Source organism: Macaca fascicularis, chromosome 3 (assembly GCF_037993035.2).
Source record: "Macaca fascicularis isolate 582-1 chromosome 3, T2T-MFA8v1.1".
Taxonomy (NCBI): domain Eukaryota; kingdom Metazoa; phylum Chordata; class Mammalia; order Primates; family Cercopithecidae; genus Macaca; species Macaca fascicularis.
The window spans coordinates 149,219,434-149,235,409 of NC_088377.1; the positions used below are offsets into that span (position 1 = coordinate 149,219,434).

General features: G+C 41.7%; 1 protein-coding gene and 1 long non-coding RNA gene across 4 annotated transcripts in view; one reads left to right on the forward strand and one right to left on the reverse strand.

Annotated features, from left to right (window-relative positions):
- Positions 1-15,976, forward strand: part of SLC26A4 (solute carrier family 26 member 4) — a 53,413-nt gene that overhangs the window by 22,193 nt on the left and 15,244 nt on the right. For 2 of the 3 annotated variants that reach the window (XM_074035800.1, XM_045388613.3), the window contains 7 exons: positions 4,089-4,236; positions 5,153-5,266; positions 9,363-9,440; positions 9,581-9,676; positions 10,909-11,015; positions 13,025-13,094; positions 15,142-15,234. In XM_074035800.1, the coding sequence (XP_073891901.1) occupies positions 4,089-4,236; positions 5,153-5,266; positions 9,363-9,440; positions 9,581-9,676; positions 10,909-11,015; positions 13,025-13,094; positions 15,142-15,234 (706 nt within the window). Of the gene's footprint in view, positions 1-4,088; positions 4,237-5,152; positions 5,267-8,516; positions 8,660-9,362; positions 9,441-9,580; positions 9,677-10,908; positions 11,016-13,024; positions 13,095-15,141; positions 15,235-15,976 lie in introns of all 3 variants that reach the window. The other variant, XR_012432785.1, reaches the window with a different exon arrangement.
- The window catches only part of LOC123572311 (uncharacterized), a 70,044-nt gene that overhangs the window by 9,064 nt on the left and 45,004 nt on the right, over positions 1-15,976 (reverse strand). Inside the window, exon 2 of the long non-coding RNA XR_012432787.1 lies at positions 20-5,249. This is a non-coding gene — a long non-coding RNA (uncharacterized lncRNA). The remainder of the gene's footprint in view (positions 1-19; positions 5,250-15,976) is intronic.

Consider the following 15,976-nt stretch of genomic DNA (forward strand, 5'->3'; position numbering starts at 1 on the left):
ACAGAAAAAGATACTTTACAGATCTCTTTTGTCAGGCTTCCTAGGATGTATCAAGTTATAGGTGGTCCACAGAGCAGGCCCTGTCCCATCCATCCGTGTTCCATTAGTTGGTTTGGGGAACTCATTTCTTCTGCCCTAAATTATCCCTCCAGGTCCTCTGCAGAGCCTTCCTGTGCGCTCCTCCTGAGAACAGATTTCTAGCCTCTCGCCCTTGAGTTTAATGAAGCTGAATCCTTTGACAGACCGCCTGGTCAGCTTGGTCAGCTAATCTAACCTGCCTGGCCCCAGGGACTTTAAGCTCCTCCACGAGGGCAGTGACCCCATTTGTGTTGTTCAGCTCTGTCCCAGAGCACAGAGCTCATCTCACAGTAAGCTCTCAGAAAACACTCGTTGAAGGAATAAAATACCCAAGCCTATGTCATTATAAACAAGCCCCAACAAAGGCCTTGGTTATCTGATCTCACTTGGTAGCACAGAAGCAATTCTGACAATATTAACAAACCTGAAAAGGAAAGGGTGGGGTGGAGAGATTGGAAAAGAGCAAGCAGAGTATTAAAGTGGCCCTGAGGTGAGCACAGTGAAAGGAAGAGGGACAGAGAGATTGTGATATGCCCCCTTTTGATCTCCTCCCTGCTTCAATCCTCCATTAAGGCTGCTGCTGGTAGCTCCCTTTATCCTATTGAGGGTCGGGACCATATGTTAGGATCACTCTGTCCCCAATAACAATGCCCCATTGGACAGCCAAAAACAGTGGCTCCATGCCCTTCCCTCCACTCCCTTTCCTGGTAGAAACACACAACTTTTCCTTGTCCAGTCGGCATCTAAGCGTCCCTCTAGGATTCACTCATTCTCTCATCCTGGGTGCTTTCTTAACCAGCAGACACTATGAGGGCCAGTCATGTGCCTCTCTTCTCATGCAACTGGTCCTTATCTGCAACTCGTAATCTGTCCAGTTCCTTACTCATCCTACCCTAGGCTTCTCTTTTACCTCTTCTGTTATAGTGTTGTGTGTGTGTGTGTGTGTGCGCATGTGTGTATATGTGTAAACCCATAACAAGATTCTGTCCTCTAAATTTTAATCCCTATTCACTCTCTTGCCTCCTGTCCTTGCCAGTTCCAGAGGTCCCCTTGTAGTCATGTTTGTTACTCTCTTTTTTCTTTTCTTTAACAGAGTCTCACTCTGTCACCCAGCCTGGAATGCAGTGGCATGATCTCTGTGGGGTGTGTGTGTGTGTGTGTGTGTGTGTGTGTGTAAATCCATAACAAGTTTGATGACTCTGTCCTCTATATTTTAGTCCCTATTCACTATCTTGCCTCCTGTCCTCGTCAGTTCCAGAGGTCCTCTTGTTGTCGTGTTTATTACTCTTTCTTTCTTTCATTCCCTTCCTTCCCTCCCTTCCCTTCACTTCCTTTCCCTTCCCTTCCCTTTCCTTTCTTCCTTCCTTCCTTCCTCTTTCTTTCTCTCTCCTTTCTTCCTTTCTTGCTTTCTTTCTTTCTCTTCCTTTCCTGAAACAGAGTCTCACTCTGTCACCCAGCATGGTATGCAGTGGCATGGTCTCAGCTCACTGCAACCTCTGCCTCCCAGGTTCAAGTGATTCTCCTGCCTCAGCCTCCTGAGTAGCTGGGACTACAGGTGCACACTACCATGCCTGGCTAATTTTTAGTAGAGACGGGGTTTCACCATGTTGGCCAGGCTGGTCTCAAACTCCTGACCTCAGGTGATCCACCTGCCTCGGCCTCCCAAAGTGGTGGGATTACAGGCACTGTTACAGACCCCTTTTGTCAGGTTTCTTATCATGTATCAGGTTATAGGTGGCCCACAGAACATGCCCTGTCCCATCAATCTGGGTTCCATTAGTTGATTTGGGGAACTCAGGCCTACTGTTGTTTTTAAAGTATGTGCTTTGCAGTTGTACTTGAAAGCGTAGCGCAGGGGCAAAGTCAACAAAACCACAGGGGTTTCTTCCTGGCTGCTTTCTGAGGGCTACTCTTCTCCTCTAGCTGGAGTGGTGGTGCATTTGCTAAGTGTTCAGACCCAGTCTGAAGTATTGTGGTATTCTGTTTGGTATTCTGTTTAGGACACTGGCCTGTTTGTGGAATTTTAGGCCCTTCAGGGTTCACTTCTCCTAGTCTTCATATTTTCAGATAAGTGCGTGTTCACATGCTCACTCCCCTTGGGCTCTTGGTAGTGATGTCTCATGATCAGGCCTGACATGCTTGGCTGGGGCCAAACAGGCCCACTGAGCAAAAAATTTGGAGAGTTATGTCCACAGAAGGAGGGCAAGGGCAAGGAAAAAAGGTTTACTTACAGGTCATTATAAGATATCCAGACGGAACTTCAATTGGTTTGGGGGCAAATTGGTTTGGGACTTCAATTGGTTTGGGGCAAATAATTGGCACACTTAGGGTTCAGCAAGACAGCAGACATGAGTGGCAGGAGTATGACAGACTTAGGTTCTCTCAATATATACCGAGAACCTACTATATGTATAGACACTAATTACTTACACAGGTGATTCCTCATTGAATCTTATGAGAAGAGTATACAGTCCCCGTTTGGCAGCTGAGGAAACTGGGACGTGGTGGGTTAAATAACATGCCCAAAGTCATTTGAGAGTGATTCTGGTCCTTTGACTTAAGTCTTTGCACTTTACACTTTGCAACCCTGGATAATCAAGGATCAGGTTATATTTGGAGAACTAGGCAGCCAGGCAGGCAGTGTGCATTAGGCTGCTATCAAAACTAAACTGTATGTGAAACTGGAAAGTTACTCTGACAAGTCCAAGTGACCTGAAGTAGGGTTGACTGGGTCTCAGGAGCAAGTCACGAGCCTGTTTTGAGAAGTGTGGTCCCAAGTCACATCCCAACTAGCAGGTGATGTGATGCTGAGTCACCCAACTGTTAGATCAGGGTTTCCAACATCCTGTCTGTCTATAGATGGGGTTCATTCCAGAGTCTCCTTGTGGGGTAGGATGGGATATAAGGAGAAAAGGAGTCTGAAAATTGACCTCACTGGTAGGGAGAGTAAGGCTGCAAGGGCAGAGAACCACACAGATCTTATTAGGTAGGAAATCATCTAATATCTAACATTTAGACCTGGACCCACTAACTGACCTCAAGCAAATCACTTCACGTTTCCAAGTCTAAGTTCCTTTATCAACAAAACAAGAGAGGTGGATTCAACAATACCTAGGATGCTTGCTAGGTTTAACTTTCTCTATGGTTTTCTCTAAGAACTTTATTTCTATTTTATTTTTACCACTCTTCTCTAATTATACGGGAAAATGTAGTGTCCTTATTAAAGAAACTTTAGGCATAAGTGAGGTAGGTCGGGGAGACATTTCATGACTGGGGGCCTCTGGAATTACACCATATGGAGAGTCATCAAGACATAGGTCCATGTCCCAAATTTTCATATTTGAGACAACCTCATGATGTAACCTGCAGGTTAATTTTTTTTATAGGGTTTGTAGGGTAGCTCTGGTTTTGTCAAACAATAGTCATTGGACTCCACAATCATTGAGATATTTTAGTCACTGTGGAGCATTGTGATAATTACATTAATTTAATCTTTTTTGCCTTAAGAAGATTTTAAATGTCATAGCTCTCAAAAAAAGATTTTCCACTGAGCTCTTTTAGCATCATACATTCTTTGTTTCTTTAACAGACCTGATACCTCTTCATACACAGTAAATCTCATATTATGGCTAAAATATCTTTTAAATTCAAAGACCTTTAAGATGGAATTGTGGAAGGAGAAACACTAACATGTGAAATGACATGGATGGGGCTGTATGATATTAAAGAATCAGTAACAGCAGATTTATTCATGTGAGAGATATAGAAGAGGCAGCATGGGTAGGCTCGAAAATAGAGGACAGAGAAATCAGCCAGTGAGATAACACCAACTTCTGATTACACATTATAAAAGCTGCTACTATCATGTATGCATTTCAAGTGCTTTTTGTTCTTTTGGATCAAGTACTTTCATATCTAATATGTGACTGAGTGGATATAGCATTTGATGAGATGGGGAAAAAGAATAGTGGTCAAATCTTCACAGCATTTTTCATTTAAAAACTCACTAGGTTTTTGCCTCCTGCACTTCCACCTGTGAGCCTGTTCTCGGAGATGCTGGCTGCATCATTTTCCATCGCTGTGGTGGCTTATGCTATCGCAGTGTCAGTAGGAAAAGTATATGCCACCAAGTATGATTACGCCATCGATGGGAACCAGGTATGGGTGCCCTTTTGCTGAACTGGTTTTATAGGGCTGGAAACAGGAAAAAAACATAAATGGAAAAGATTTTGCTGTCAGTTAAAGAAGGGGTTGGATTTTTTCACCAGACCTTATTGGGTTGGTTTTCCTCTTGTGTTTGCTAATTAGAAATTATTTTGGAATAGACACACTGCATCACTTTGCTTTTTAAAGAAATAAGTTGAAATAACACTGATTTTAGAAGAGCTAATTCAGTCAGGTCATAAATAACATTCAAAATGAACATATTAGGTCAGAAAGAGAATTCTTCATGTAACCCAGTACCTCTTGGCAATTATTTTTAATGGCAGTTATAATGTGACAAAGTAGTGCAACAAACATTAATAACAGTTGTGACCACTTTAAATTGAGGTGGTTCACTGTGCAGTTAATATATACAGGCAATTTTTGTAGGTATGTGAGACATTGCCAGGTAAGCTGATTTCACACTGCTTGCAAATTTGCAAATTCTGTATCTATACGTTTCTGGAGATACAGTATAGCAATGACAGCAGTTAAATGGTTAGTAATCAAGCAGAATAACAGCACTGCTAGTCGTAATATGCTTCATAGCGAATATTCAGCCACAGAAAAACACTTACGTGAGAGCTGCAGACATTCCATTCACTAGGCAGTGAAAAAGCTTAGCAAACGATCACATGCTATTTCTTGTCAACTTTAAAAATTATCGAGAGCACCGCTCTTGGATGGTATGGAGTCCAAACTCCTGATGTCGTACAAGGACCTCAAGTACCTATCACGGTAAAAATTAAACTGGACCACCAGGCAGGGTGGGCATGGGAGTTTTCGTTCTTAATGTACTTCCTGAAATACTCAGCGAAGGTCTTGCAAAGATTCAATTTGTAGGATCGTTGTCATCCAGTCTCTCCCTTAGGAATTCATTGCCTTTGGGATCAGCAACATCTTCTCAGGATTCTTCTCTTGTTTTGTGGCCACCACTGCTCTGTCCCGCACGGCCGTCCAGGAGAGCACTGGAGGAAAGACACAGGTAGGAGCAACAGCCTTGTGATATCCATCTCAGAAAACAAGCCGAGTCATGGCAACCGAGGAAGCCTGGCACAGAGCTTAGCAGGACAATTCACCTTTCAGACTTGTACTTCCTAATCAGATTCACCTCAGGCCTATTCCTTTTGTTCCACTCCCTCACCTGAAATCTCTTAACAAAACGACATGTATGGTTTTCTGATACAGCGATTCTCAAATCTATTTGTGTCAGTGCTCACCGGGCTTGTAGCTACACTTACCTGCTTCTCCATGGTCAATAACAACTGACAAGGAATCAGTAATGAAGGATGCTGATTTTTGTTAATTTGTTACCTGGGGAGACAGATGGCCTAGTAAAAATGCTTCCTGGATTTAGGAGTTACTCTATTTTCAGGAAAGTGAAAAGCTCTATTCACATTTCCTTTACAAGGATCAGGAACTTCCTCCAGGGCTCTTGGTCCAACAGAACAACAGCTTGCTAGCCAAGAATATTTTTGTTGTAACATTTTTGGCATTTCTTCCTGAGTAAGATTCATGTTCTTGAAGTTCTGCATGTGGGTTTAATCTTATCTTTTAAATGTGGTTTGCAGTTGTTGCCTTTACAAGGTGGCCAAAAAGCCAGCATCCTAGTTAATCTCTGGATAATCCCTCCTTCAGCATTCAGAAAGCTCAGGAGCCATGCTCAAAGGCCACTCTTTCCAGCAGGACACAATTGAAGAGACCACACCAAGCAGATGGCCACAAGGGACAGACTCAGGAATTGTGCTTCTGTCTCTTGTGCCTTGAGGGCCTTATCTTCCCAACACAAAAGAACTATTATTTAGGAGTAAGAAGTACATTGAGACTACAAAGAACAACAAACAAACTACATAGTGCAATAAACACACACACACACACACACACACACACGCACACACACAGTCTTCAAATGGGTTTTATTAAGGCAGGGACGCTTAAAAAATAAATGTAAGTCGGGCACCGTGGCTCATGCTTGTAATCCCAGCACTCTGGGAGGCTGAGGTGGGCGGATCCATTGAGGTCAGGAGTTTGAGACTAACCTGGCCACATGGTGAAACCCCTTCTCTACTAAAAATGCAAAAATTAGCCAGGTGTGGTGGGGATGCCTGTAATCCCAGTTACTTGGGAAGCTGAGGCAGGAAATTTGCTTGAACCCGGGAGGTGGAGGTTGCAGTAAGCTGAGATCGTGCCATTGCTCTCCAGCCTGGATGACAAGAGCGAGACTCTGTGTCAAATATATACATATATATATATATATATGAGAATAACTGAAAAAACGAATGACTCTAACAGTGACTTGCCCAGGGAGAGCTTTAATTGTCCCCAATATACATGTGATGCTCCTTTCCTATTTATAATGGATCTTGTGACAGACTTGGAAGAATTGGCCTCTTCCAGTTTTGGGGTTGCTTTTCAACAAAAATTTTTATTTTCAGAACTTTTCTTAATTTGTTTTTTGTTGCAAATATTTCCAGCTCTGAGGGAGCAGGTAAAATAATACAGCTCATATCCGGAGGCATAGCCAGAGATCTGTGGTCAAGGGGAAGAGGTCAGAGCCAATTTCCAAAGCTGTGCCCATTTCAGGCTGCAGCTGTCAGCAGTAGGAGCTTCTGCTGCTTTCATTTGAGACGGAGCATTGCCAAGCTCTCCAGAGCACATGGTCTTCAGCGGGTGCAGGCACATCTCAAACTGCTGATGTCCATTCTCCTGATGTTACCTCCAGGCTCAAATGAGGCCTGGGCTGGCAGTCCCAGTAAGAACGCCCATGTAAAGTTACCTCCTTGGCAGAGGGTTTGGGGGATAATGGTGTTCTGGTAAGCTAATACCCCCTGCCACATACTGGCATGTATTATATTTAGGAATGAAGGATGCCAGGATTTCAGCATTGAAGAATGAAACGAGTGAAGAAATGGCTTGATATTTAATTATTGAAATGTATACTAAATTCTGGGGTTAAAAGTCTAAGTGCTGAACTGAAATCCAGGGACTGATGGACAAATAAACTGGCAGGGCTTCTCTTATGTGGCTTCTTGTGTTTTCTCTTATATTGGAACTTTGGTTTCAGCATCTACAAAATGGAAATGAGAATTGCATCCCTCTCATAGGGATAGTGTGAGGATTAACTAAGAAAATGTAAAGTCTTAGCACATACTTGTAAATGCTCATTGTTTCAATCCTTTAGGTAAGAATAGCATCTTAGCATCTATGATACATATATTGTGCCTGGCACATAAGAAGCACCTGGCATATATTTGCTGAATGAATGAATGGAAGAATGAGTATTGGTGGACATGAACTGTTTTTAGCACATCTACAGATTGTAGAAGAATTAAACTTTGGAACCTTTTCTTTCCCTCACCCCCATCTGACTTCTTCTGACTCATGGAAAAGTAATTCTGATTACAAGCCACTCTTTAGCTCTGATTACCCCCGCCCTTAACAGAATAATTTTTTAGTAACTGAATCTGCTTGTAGATATAAAGTCTACAGAGTTTCTCACAAACAAGCCTTATCAAGTAAGTACAAATAATTGATCACTCACCGATTTTAATATAGTGGCCAAAATTAGCCTTGGCCTCCCATCATTGGCGACTAATTATGACATATACTTGGCAAGTAGGTGGTCACCCTCCTGACATGAGTTTGGCAGGTGACTGTGGTCCTTGTCCCCAGATCTCCATGTCTTTCTCCAGTTTACAGAGCTCCACATCCACAGTGAGACGCAAGTGGCTCAGTAAATACTGGTTGAGTAATTGCATGCAAGGAAGGAAGGGAGGAATAAGGGAAGGAAGGAAAGAAGAAAATGGAAGGAAGGAGAAGGGAGAGGAAGGGAAGGGATATGAAGGAAAGCGAAGAGAAGGGAGGGAAGGAGCATATCAGCTTCTCTGCTTAGGAGAAGGGGAAGAGCACCAGGGAACTGGGAATCTAGGGTGGGGATAGGAAGAGCATAGAAAAGGCAGCCGGACATATGAAGCACACTTTTTAGTACCTTGTACACATCATATTGCCTCAGGCTGACCCAACTATAATCTAAATATGTTTAGATTAATTTTCCAGATCAATTTGCCAGGTGGAGCGAATGCTTTCTAATTTTCTGTTTATATTTGCTGTGTCTGTCTCCTGTAACTCAGACCTCTTGCACTAGGCAGTACTTGTGCTCAACACAATCTTCCCTGTTGCTTCCCCTCTGATTGCTTTGCTTGTAGTTCTCTGCCTCCTTTTCTTCTTTGTTTCAGAGCTTCTAATCTTCACCTCGGCTCTGCCCCAGCTGTCTCAACAGACAATTCATTGGTCATCTAATCAAACGAGAGAGTAGTTCCCACCCCCTCAGTCTCTCTCCTATTTATGGATCTTAGGAGAGCTATTTTTGCCAGCGAAGGTAAAGTTTCTGAAGCTTCCTTTTACCCCTGCTATTGCCCTGTCACTCCATAGCCACTGTTTCAGGCTGCCTTGGGGCAAAGCTCTGAGCCTGCCTCCATTCAACTGTGCCAGGAAGCAGGAGACACAATCCCATCTCTCAATGTGCCAATGTGGCATTTTGAATTTGCAACAGGATGAGTAAATTTATTTTCTCTGAGACTTTAATGAGACCATGTGCTACAAGTATGAAGTGTTATCAGAGTTGCTATTATAGCTGCAGCTTCAATAATGCAGAAGAATCAGCTATGTGCCATGAGAATTTATTTCCCAAGATATGACAATGATCTCTGTTGTTAGGAAAGGGGGGTTGGTCCATGTTTCCTGCCATGGCAAATAACTAGAAGGTTGGCCTGAATAAACGCCAAAACTGCAGCTGTGTACTATCTCTAAATAAAATCCCTGTCAAACTGGCTTTAATTTCACGGGATCAGCTTCCATATTTTCTTTAACTTCTCTGCCATAGCATATATAGATAGCATTTTTGTTCAGTTTTGTAGTTTGAGCAAATAACTCTCACTTTTCTCTCCAGTATTGAGCAGAAGGGGGAGGCAGGGAAGTATGAAGTGTGTCTGTGAACAGGCTGTCTCATACACACATTCAGTGAGCTGGAAGACACAAGGGAGAAGAACGAATCCTTTTCATGGGAGGTGTGTGTCTTCCAGGTTGCTGGCATCATCTCTGCTGGGATTGTGATGATCGCTATTCTTGCCCTGGGGAAGCTTCTGGAACCCTTGCAGAAGGTATAACCCTGCTTCTCGGCATACCGATTGCGTAATTTCCCTTCACTACTCTGCTAGCAGATAAATAAGAGGAGATTTAACAATCATCACATGGAAAACCATTCCCTGAATAACACAGCCTTCTCTGTCTCTCTTGGCAGTCGGTCTTAGCAGCTGTTGTGATTGCCAACCTGAAAGGGATGTTTATGCAGGTGTGTGACATTCCTCGTCTGTGGAGGCAGAATAAGATTGATGCTGTAAGTCACCTACCATCCCTTTTTATCTGAAATAAGATTTGGTTCTTATATGCTTCCTGCCATATCACTATATTCCCCCTATCCCCTAAGTCTCACTCACACTTTGGGAACTCCAGAGGAGAAATTAGAATTGTGTGGATAAATCAAAGCCATGAAGTCTTCCATGTGAACTGCACTTTGTGAAGATCCTGTATCTCTGGGAAGGTCAATTTCCAGCAAGAATCCCATATGAGGCTCATTCATACACCTTTGGCCTTCTAAACGCAAAAAGCAAAAAAAAAAAAAAAAAAAAAAAATGTTTAAATGCCCTAGTTTAGAAGGACAAACAACATATAAAACAATGCAAAAACAAAATACAAAATGTAAAAACCCATGCTGACTTTAACTCTGACTAACATAACCTTCACAACTATTCTGAGAAACTAAAAATCAGAAGTTAAATCCTTCAGAGTTCCTCTCTAATTTAAACCATAAAAAGAATGAGAAGACTTCCTACATATTGATATGGAAAATTTTCCAAGACAAATCGTTAAGTGAAAAAGAGACCAGAATAGAAATGCTGGGGAAAAGCACAGACACAGGCAGAAATAAAAGTGGATACAAGGAGGGAGGGAAGTTGGGAATGGGTGGAGAAGGGGGAGGGTTGTGAGCGAGAGTTTTCCCCTTTTTAATAATTCCCTTCTGAACCATGCAAATATATTAGCTATTCAAAAGATTAGAAATAAATAAAATGGGACAGTTGGTCTTAATTGAGAAGCCCAGTTTCTACAGCCACTTAAATATAAAATGAATGAAGTCACAATATTTTTAAAAAGCTGTGATTTGGGCAGGCACAGTGGCTCACGCCTGTAATCCCGGCACTTTGGTAGGCAGAAGGGTCACTTGAGCTCAGGAATTTGAGACCAGCCTGGGTAACACAGTGAGACCTTGTCTCTACTACAAATAAAAAATTAAAAGTTAGCCAGGTGTGGTGGTATGTAGCTGTGGGTAGTCCCAGCTACTTCGGAGGGTGAGGCAGGAGGATCACTTGAGCCCAGAAGATGGAGGCTGCAGTGAGCTATGATGGTGACATTGTACTCTAGCCTGGGCAACAGAGTGTGACCCTGTCTCAAAAGAAAAAAAAAACAACTGTAATTTGTTTGTGGATAATTGATCTTATTTTTATAGGTAGTTATCACATGATGGTACCTGATACATTAATATAATTATTTTCATTTCTATTTTTTCCGTAGGTTATCTGGGTGTTTACGTGTATAGTGTCCATCATTCTGGGGCTGGATCTTGGTTTACTAGCTGGCCTTGTATTTGGACTATTGACTGTGGTCCTGAGAGTTCAGTTGTGAGTAACGTAAAACCCAGATTTCCTATAAACAGAAAAACACACTCTGAGCTTTCTTATACCATTTTGATAAATGTAGTGAAGCCACTTTCTTTCATTATAGTTACTGTATATTGAGTGCTTCTACGCATTAAGCACACAGTGTTTTACAGACATACTTAATCTTCAAAAATAGCCTCTGAATAGGTTTGATTAGTCTCGTCTCATTCTACAGGTGAGAAAAGAGAAATTCAGAAAGGCTAAGAAGCATCCCTAAGATCACACAGCTAGTAGGTGGCAGAGCTAAGATTTGAACCTATGTGCCTAGTCATGTCCTCCACTGCTGTGCTCTCCATTTAGTTGTGGTAAGAGTGAAAGGTACATAGTTTAGCCGAAGGCTGAGGTGGCTTTGTAGTTACTTCTTTAAATGAGATGAGGAATGCAAGGCGCTGGGCACAGGCTTGGGACAAGACAGCTGCTATATATTATAGTTCATTTTCTTTTTTTAAAGCTAGTAACCAAAAGTTACATAACCCAGAACAGGAGGACTTTAAAATAGCTGATGACAGCCAAAATTCAATCAACCCTGTCGTATAACCAATAAGGCATATAACCAATAAACCGCACGATTATGTGAAGGAAACAATTAGCTCATATGCAGAGTGAAGGCAGCAAAGACATGATTTAAATAATGGAAAACATCCTGTGAGGGAAGGTGAGGAGCCTGTAGGTGGTTTTTTGGTTGGTTTTGTTTTTATTCTAGAGAGGCATTAGTTAAGTGCTCTCCTGGGCCTAGAGGGGAACAGAGTCTCTCTCTCCCTCCTCAAGGTGTCCATCATCTTTTCAGACTTCTGGCCCCTGCTCTGCCTGTGCTTGGGCCATGAAAGAAGAAGACACCTGGAAAAACATCAGGATAGGTGTCTTCAGCTTAGCATCAGCTCACCTCTCCTGTTCCACCAGCCAGTTCTCCTTCCTGCCCTCCTTCCCTACCTTGGCGTATTGGTGCCTACCCAAAAGGCTTGTGTTTTCTACCTCAGCACCCTAAATGATTGCCCAAGGGCCCGAGAAGGTTTGCAGGCTCCCAAAGTGCCCAATTTGCTGCGAGGACACGTCTCAGAAACTCTCCTTAGAAGATGCTGTCTCTCATGCTGTATACGCCTCAGTATCTATTTTTTCTTGGGTGGATGTGGTTGGAAAAGAAGGGCTTTACAGAGAGAGATTAGCTTACGAACTTTTAAGTTAAAAATCAGCACAACCCTGCAAGCCAAGGTAAAACTGGTGGCACATTTTAGCTGCTAGTTTGGTATCTAGGCTTTTAGCCAACAAAAAACAGTATCCTCCACAGTATTTAATTTCCAGTAATTATCATGCTGATCCAGAGAGCACAATGCTGAAAGTACACTAAACAGATACTCTTTCTTCAGGAATTGTATTGAGCATGTCTCTAGTCACACATGAAGAATCACGGAATTTATCTGATTGCATCAGGAACAGGAAATCAATAGTCTGGTTGACTGGAAGGACTTATTTCTGGTCTTCCCAGTCTCCTATTTCTATAAAAAATGACTAAGTCACAAAGAAGTGCCAGGCACTGCAAGACCAAGGGGTTAAAGACAGAGACTCTGCTGCCCTTTGCCTCCAGGCCTTTTCTTACTTCTCTTAAGAAGTTTACTTAACAATAAAAATCAGGATAATACTGATGACCTTTCAGGGTTATGGCAGGGCTTAAATAAGATTTCACATGTGTGAAAGCTCTTTGCTTATCCTATAACGTGTTGTGCACGTGCAAGTATGATGCTCATTATTTCTCTCAGCCATCAGAAGAGAGGCACAGTTTCTCCCCTCCCCTGCCGATTCCACACAAACACCAGCTGTTCATTTCAGAGTTAGCTACAGGAAAATGTCATCTGCAATAAAGACAGAGTCCAAAACACCAGAATGATGGGCTCTTTAGTAGCTGTTGTTTTTAACTTTTTATTCCAAAATATGGCTGTTCCAAAAAATCTTGACCTTGATATTTTTTCTTCTAGTCCTTCTTGGAATGGCCTTGGAAGCATTCCTAGCACAGATATCTACAAAAGTACCAAGAATTACAAAAACGTAAGTACCATTGTGAGACATTTGCTGGACTTGGATTTACTAGCCTGAAATTTCAGCAGCTCTGTTTTATGTACAAGGTAGCCAAAGGGAGAAATACCTATTGGGAAAGTCTGTTAGTCCACAGGGGGTGCCACGAAAACTTTTGATCCAATGCATCTTCTGACACCCATGTCTTATATGAATTTTATCCATGCTAGCTGAATGTCTTTTTTTTTTCTTTTTCTTTTTAGATGGAGTCTCTTCACCCAGGCTGTAGTGCAGCAGCATGATCTCAGCTCACTGCACTCTCTGCCTCCTGGGTTCAAGTGATTCTCTTGTCTCAGCCTCCCTAGTGACTGGGATTACAGGCAGGTGCCACCATGCCTGGCTAATTTTTGTATTTTTAGTAGAGACAGGGTTTCACCATGTTGCCCAGGCTGGTCTCAAACTCTTGAACTCAAGTGATTTGCTGGTCTTGGCCTCCCAAAGTGTTGGGATTACAGGCGTGAGCCACCGCGCCTGGCCAGCTGAATGTCATTTTAATATAAAACCATTGTAAGAGGAATTTAAAAATAATAGGCAATTTCTAGACGTTCATCCAAAATTGTATTTATCTGGTATATAATTCTTATCTTCTGTAAGATTTTCTTTATTCAGTTCTAACAAGAGATTATCAAGTTCTCTATGACCAAGACCTTATTATTTGATACTTTGCTTTATCTCTGGAATTAGAAGAAATAATATATGACACAAGAAATGAAAAACAAAGAAATTAAACATCCCATTGATTGACTTGTGTCAGCTGCAAATAAAATTGCTTAGTGATGACTAGAGGAAACAAAGATAAAAAAGCAGAGAAAGTAAATTAAGAAAATACAAATTTAGCAAATAATAATAATAATAATGTGAACCCTGCGAAGTTGTAGTCTAATTTTACCTTAACATTAAAAAAATGTTGGACATTGAACCTGGGATTTCAGTAGCTGCTACTTAATTTATTTCCGCGATCTTTACGTTATGTTGAGCCAAATGCCATTAAGAGTTAAAATGATTTAGAGATGATTTTGGCTTTGGGGCAGGGAGCTCTAAGCTGAGTTAGGGAATTCTGACTTCTAGGCTCCATCTTGGTGAGACTTTGCCCAAGTCATTCAGCATCTCAGGACCTCAGTTTTCTCATCTGAAGTTGCTAGACTAAAATTGCTGATTCCTGAAGACCAGAAAGTCTATGATTCTATGATTCATGGGTTATATTTTGGGTGTGGCCATTGTGTGTCAGGGTGAGAACAGCAGATGATATCATAGGCCTCAGTTCCACAAATCCCCTTGATTTTGCTTTTTTTTCTTTGCTGCTTTTAAAGAACGTTAGCAAAATCAGGAGAGTCAGTGGTATGAACTTCAGGCAAATCATGGCAGTGTTCTAAGCCTCAGTTTCTTCATCTGGAAATCAAAGGGTTGAATAAATTGCTTTCTAAGGCCCTTTCTAACTTTGACCTTTTATGAGACTGTAGAAGTCCAAAAGTTTTTGTAACCTGCTGCCTCCTAGGTTGCCTCCCTATTCAAGAAAAGTTGAAGAGGCCTTGCACAGTGGCTCACTCCTGTAATCCCAGCACTTTGGGAGGCTGAGGCGGGCAAATCACTTGAGGTCAGGAGTTTGAGACCAGCCTGGCCAATGTGGTGAAACTCTGTCTCTACTAAAAATGGAAAAATTAGGGGGGCGTGGTGGCAGCACCTGTAATCCCAACTACTCAGGAGGCTGAGGCAGGAGAATCACTTGAACCCAGGAGGTGGAGGTTGCAGTGAGCCGAGATTGTGCCACTGTACATCAGCCTGGGCAACAAAGCGAAACTCCATCTCAAAAACAAACAAACAGAAAGAAAGAAAGAAAGAAAGAAAGAAAGAAAGAAAGAAAGAAAGAAAGAAAGAAAGAAAGAAAGAAAAGAAAAGTTGAGTGCTGCTACCCAGCTCCTCTGAGCAACTGTGACCTGGCTCCTTGCTAAATAGCCAGAAATGTAATTAAATACTTGAGGCTTGAAATTATTTAACCTCAGACAATTTCTTTTAATGCCAGATTGAAGAACCTCAAGGAGTGAAGATTCTTAGATTTTCCAGTCCTATTTTCTATGGCAATGTTGATGGTTTTAAAAAATGTATCAAGTCCACAGTAAGTATTTTATCACTAGAAATTTGTTTTCTAACCTCTTTTGAGACTTCATTCATTCTACAAGTATTTATAGGGCTCCAACCAGGAATAGGCCCTAGACCCTCTTGCCTTTGTGTAGGGCAATAAGAATTAAAATATAACATCCTTGCCTTCAAATAATGTAGAGTCTATTTGGGGATTAAAAAATACATATGTTAAAATCCAGGTAGTAATAACTATGCCAGACAAAAACATTAGAGATGTTTCTAGGCAGAATTTGAGTAAGTTCCAAATAAGTAGTATAGACAGTTGAGAGTTCATGGAAGGAAGAGATCCAGGTTAGTTGGACTAACAGGCTTTGTGCAGCAGTTGGCGGAAGGAAAGAAATCATGTCAATTGTTTGAGAACTATGTGAGCTGAGAGACAGTGGAAACAGATATCGGAGGTAGGGTTGCCCTGTTGCAGCAAAAAGTAAAAAATACTATTGGAATAAATAAGTAGAAAATTCTGGTACTGTATGCCATGCTATGCTTTGAACTTGGAGTTTGCCTCTAAATCAGTGTTTTTCTAAGTGAGTTCCAGGGCAAACTGATTCAGAGGAATGTTCACAGATTTTGCAATAACAAAAGGACTCTGTGATACCAAGGGAATTTGGAAAACCCAGACTTAAAGCTAAAGAGGGTATTTGGTGGGGTTTTTTTTTTTTTTTTTCTGTTTTGTCTTTTACTGTCTTGGTGCCTTTAATATACTACTGTCTTCCCTG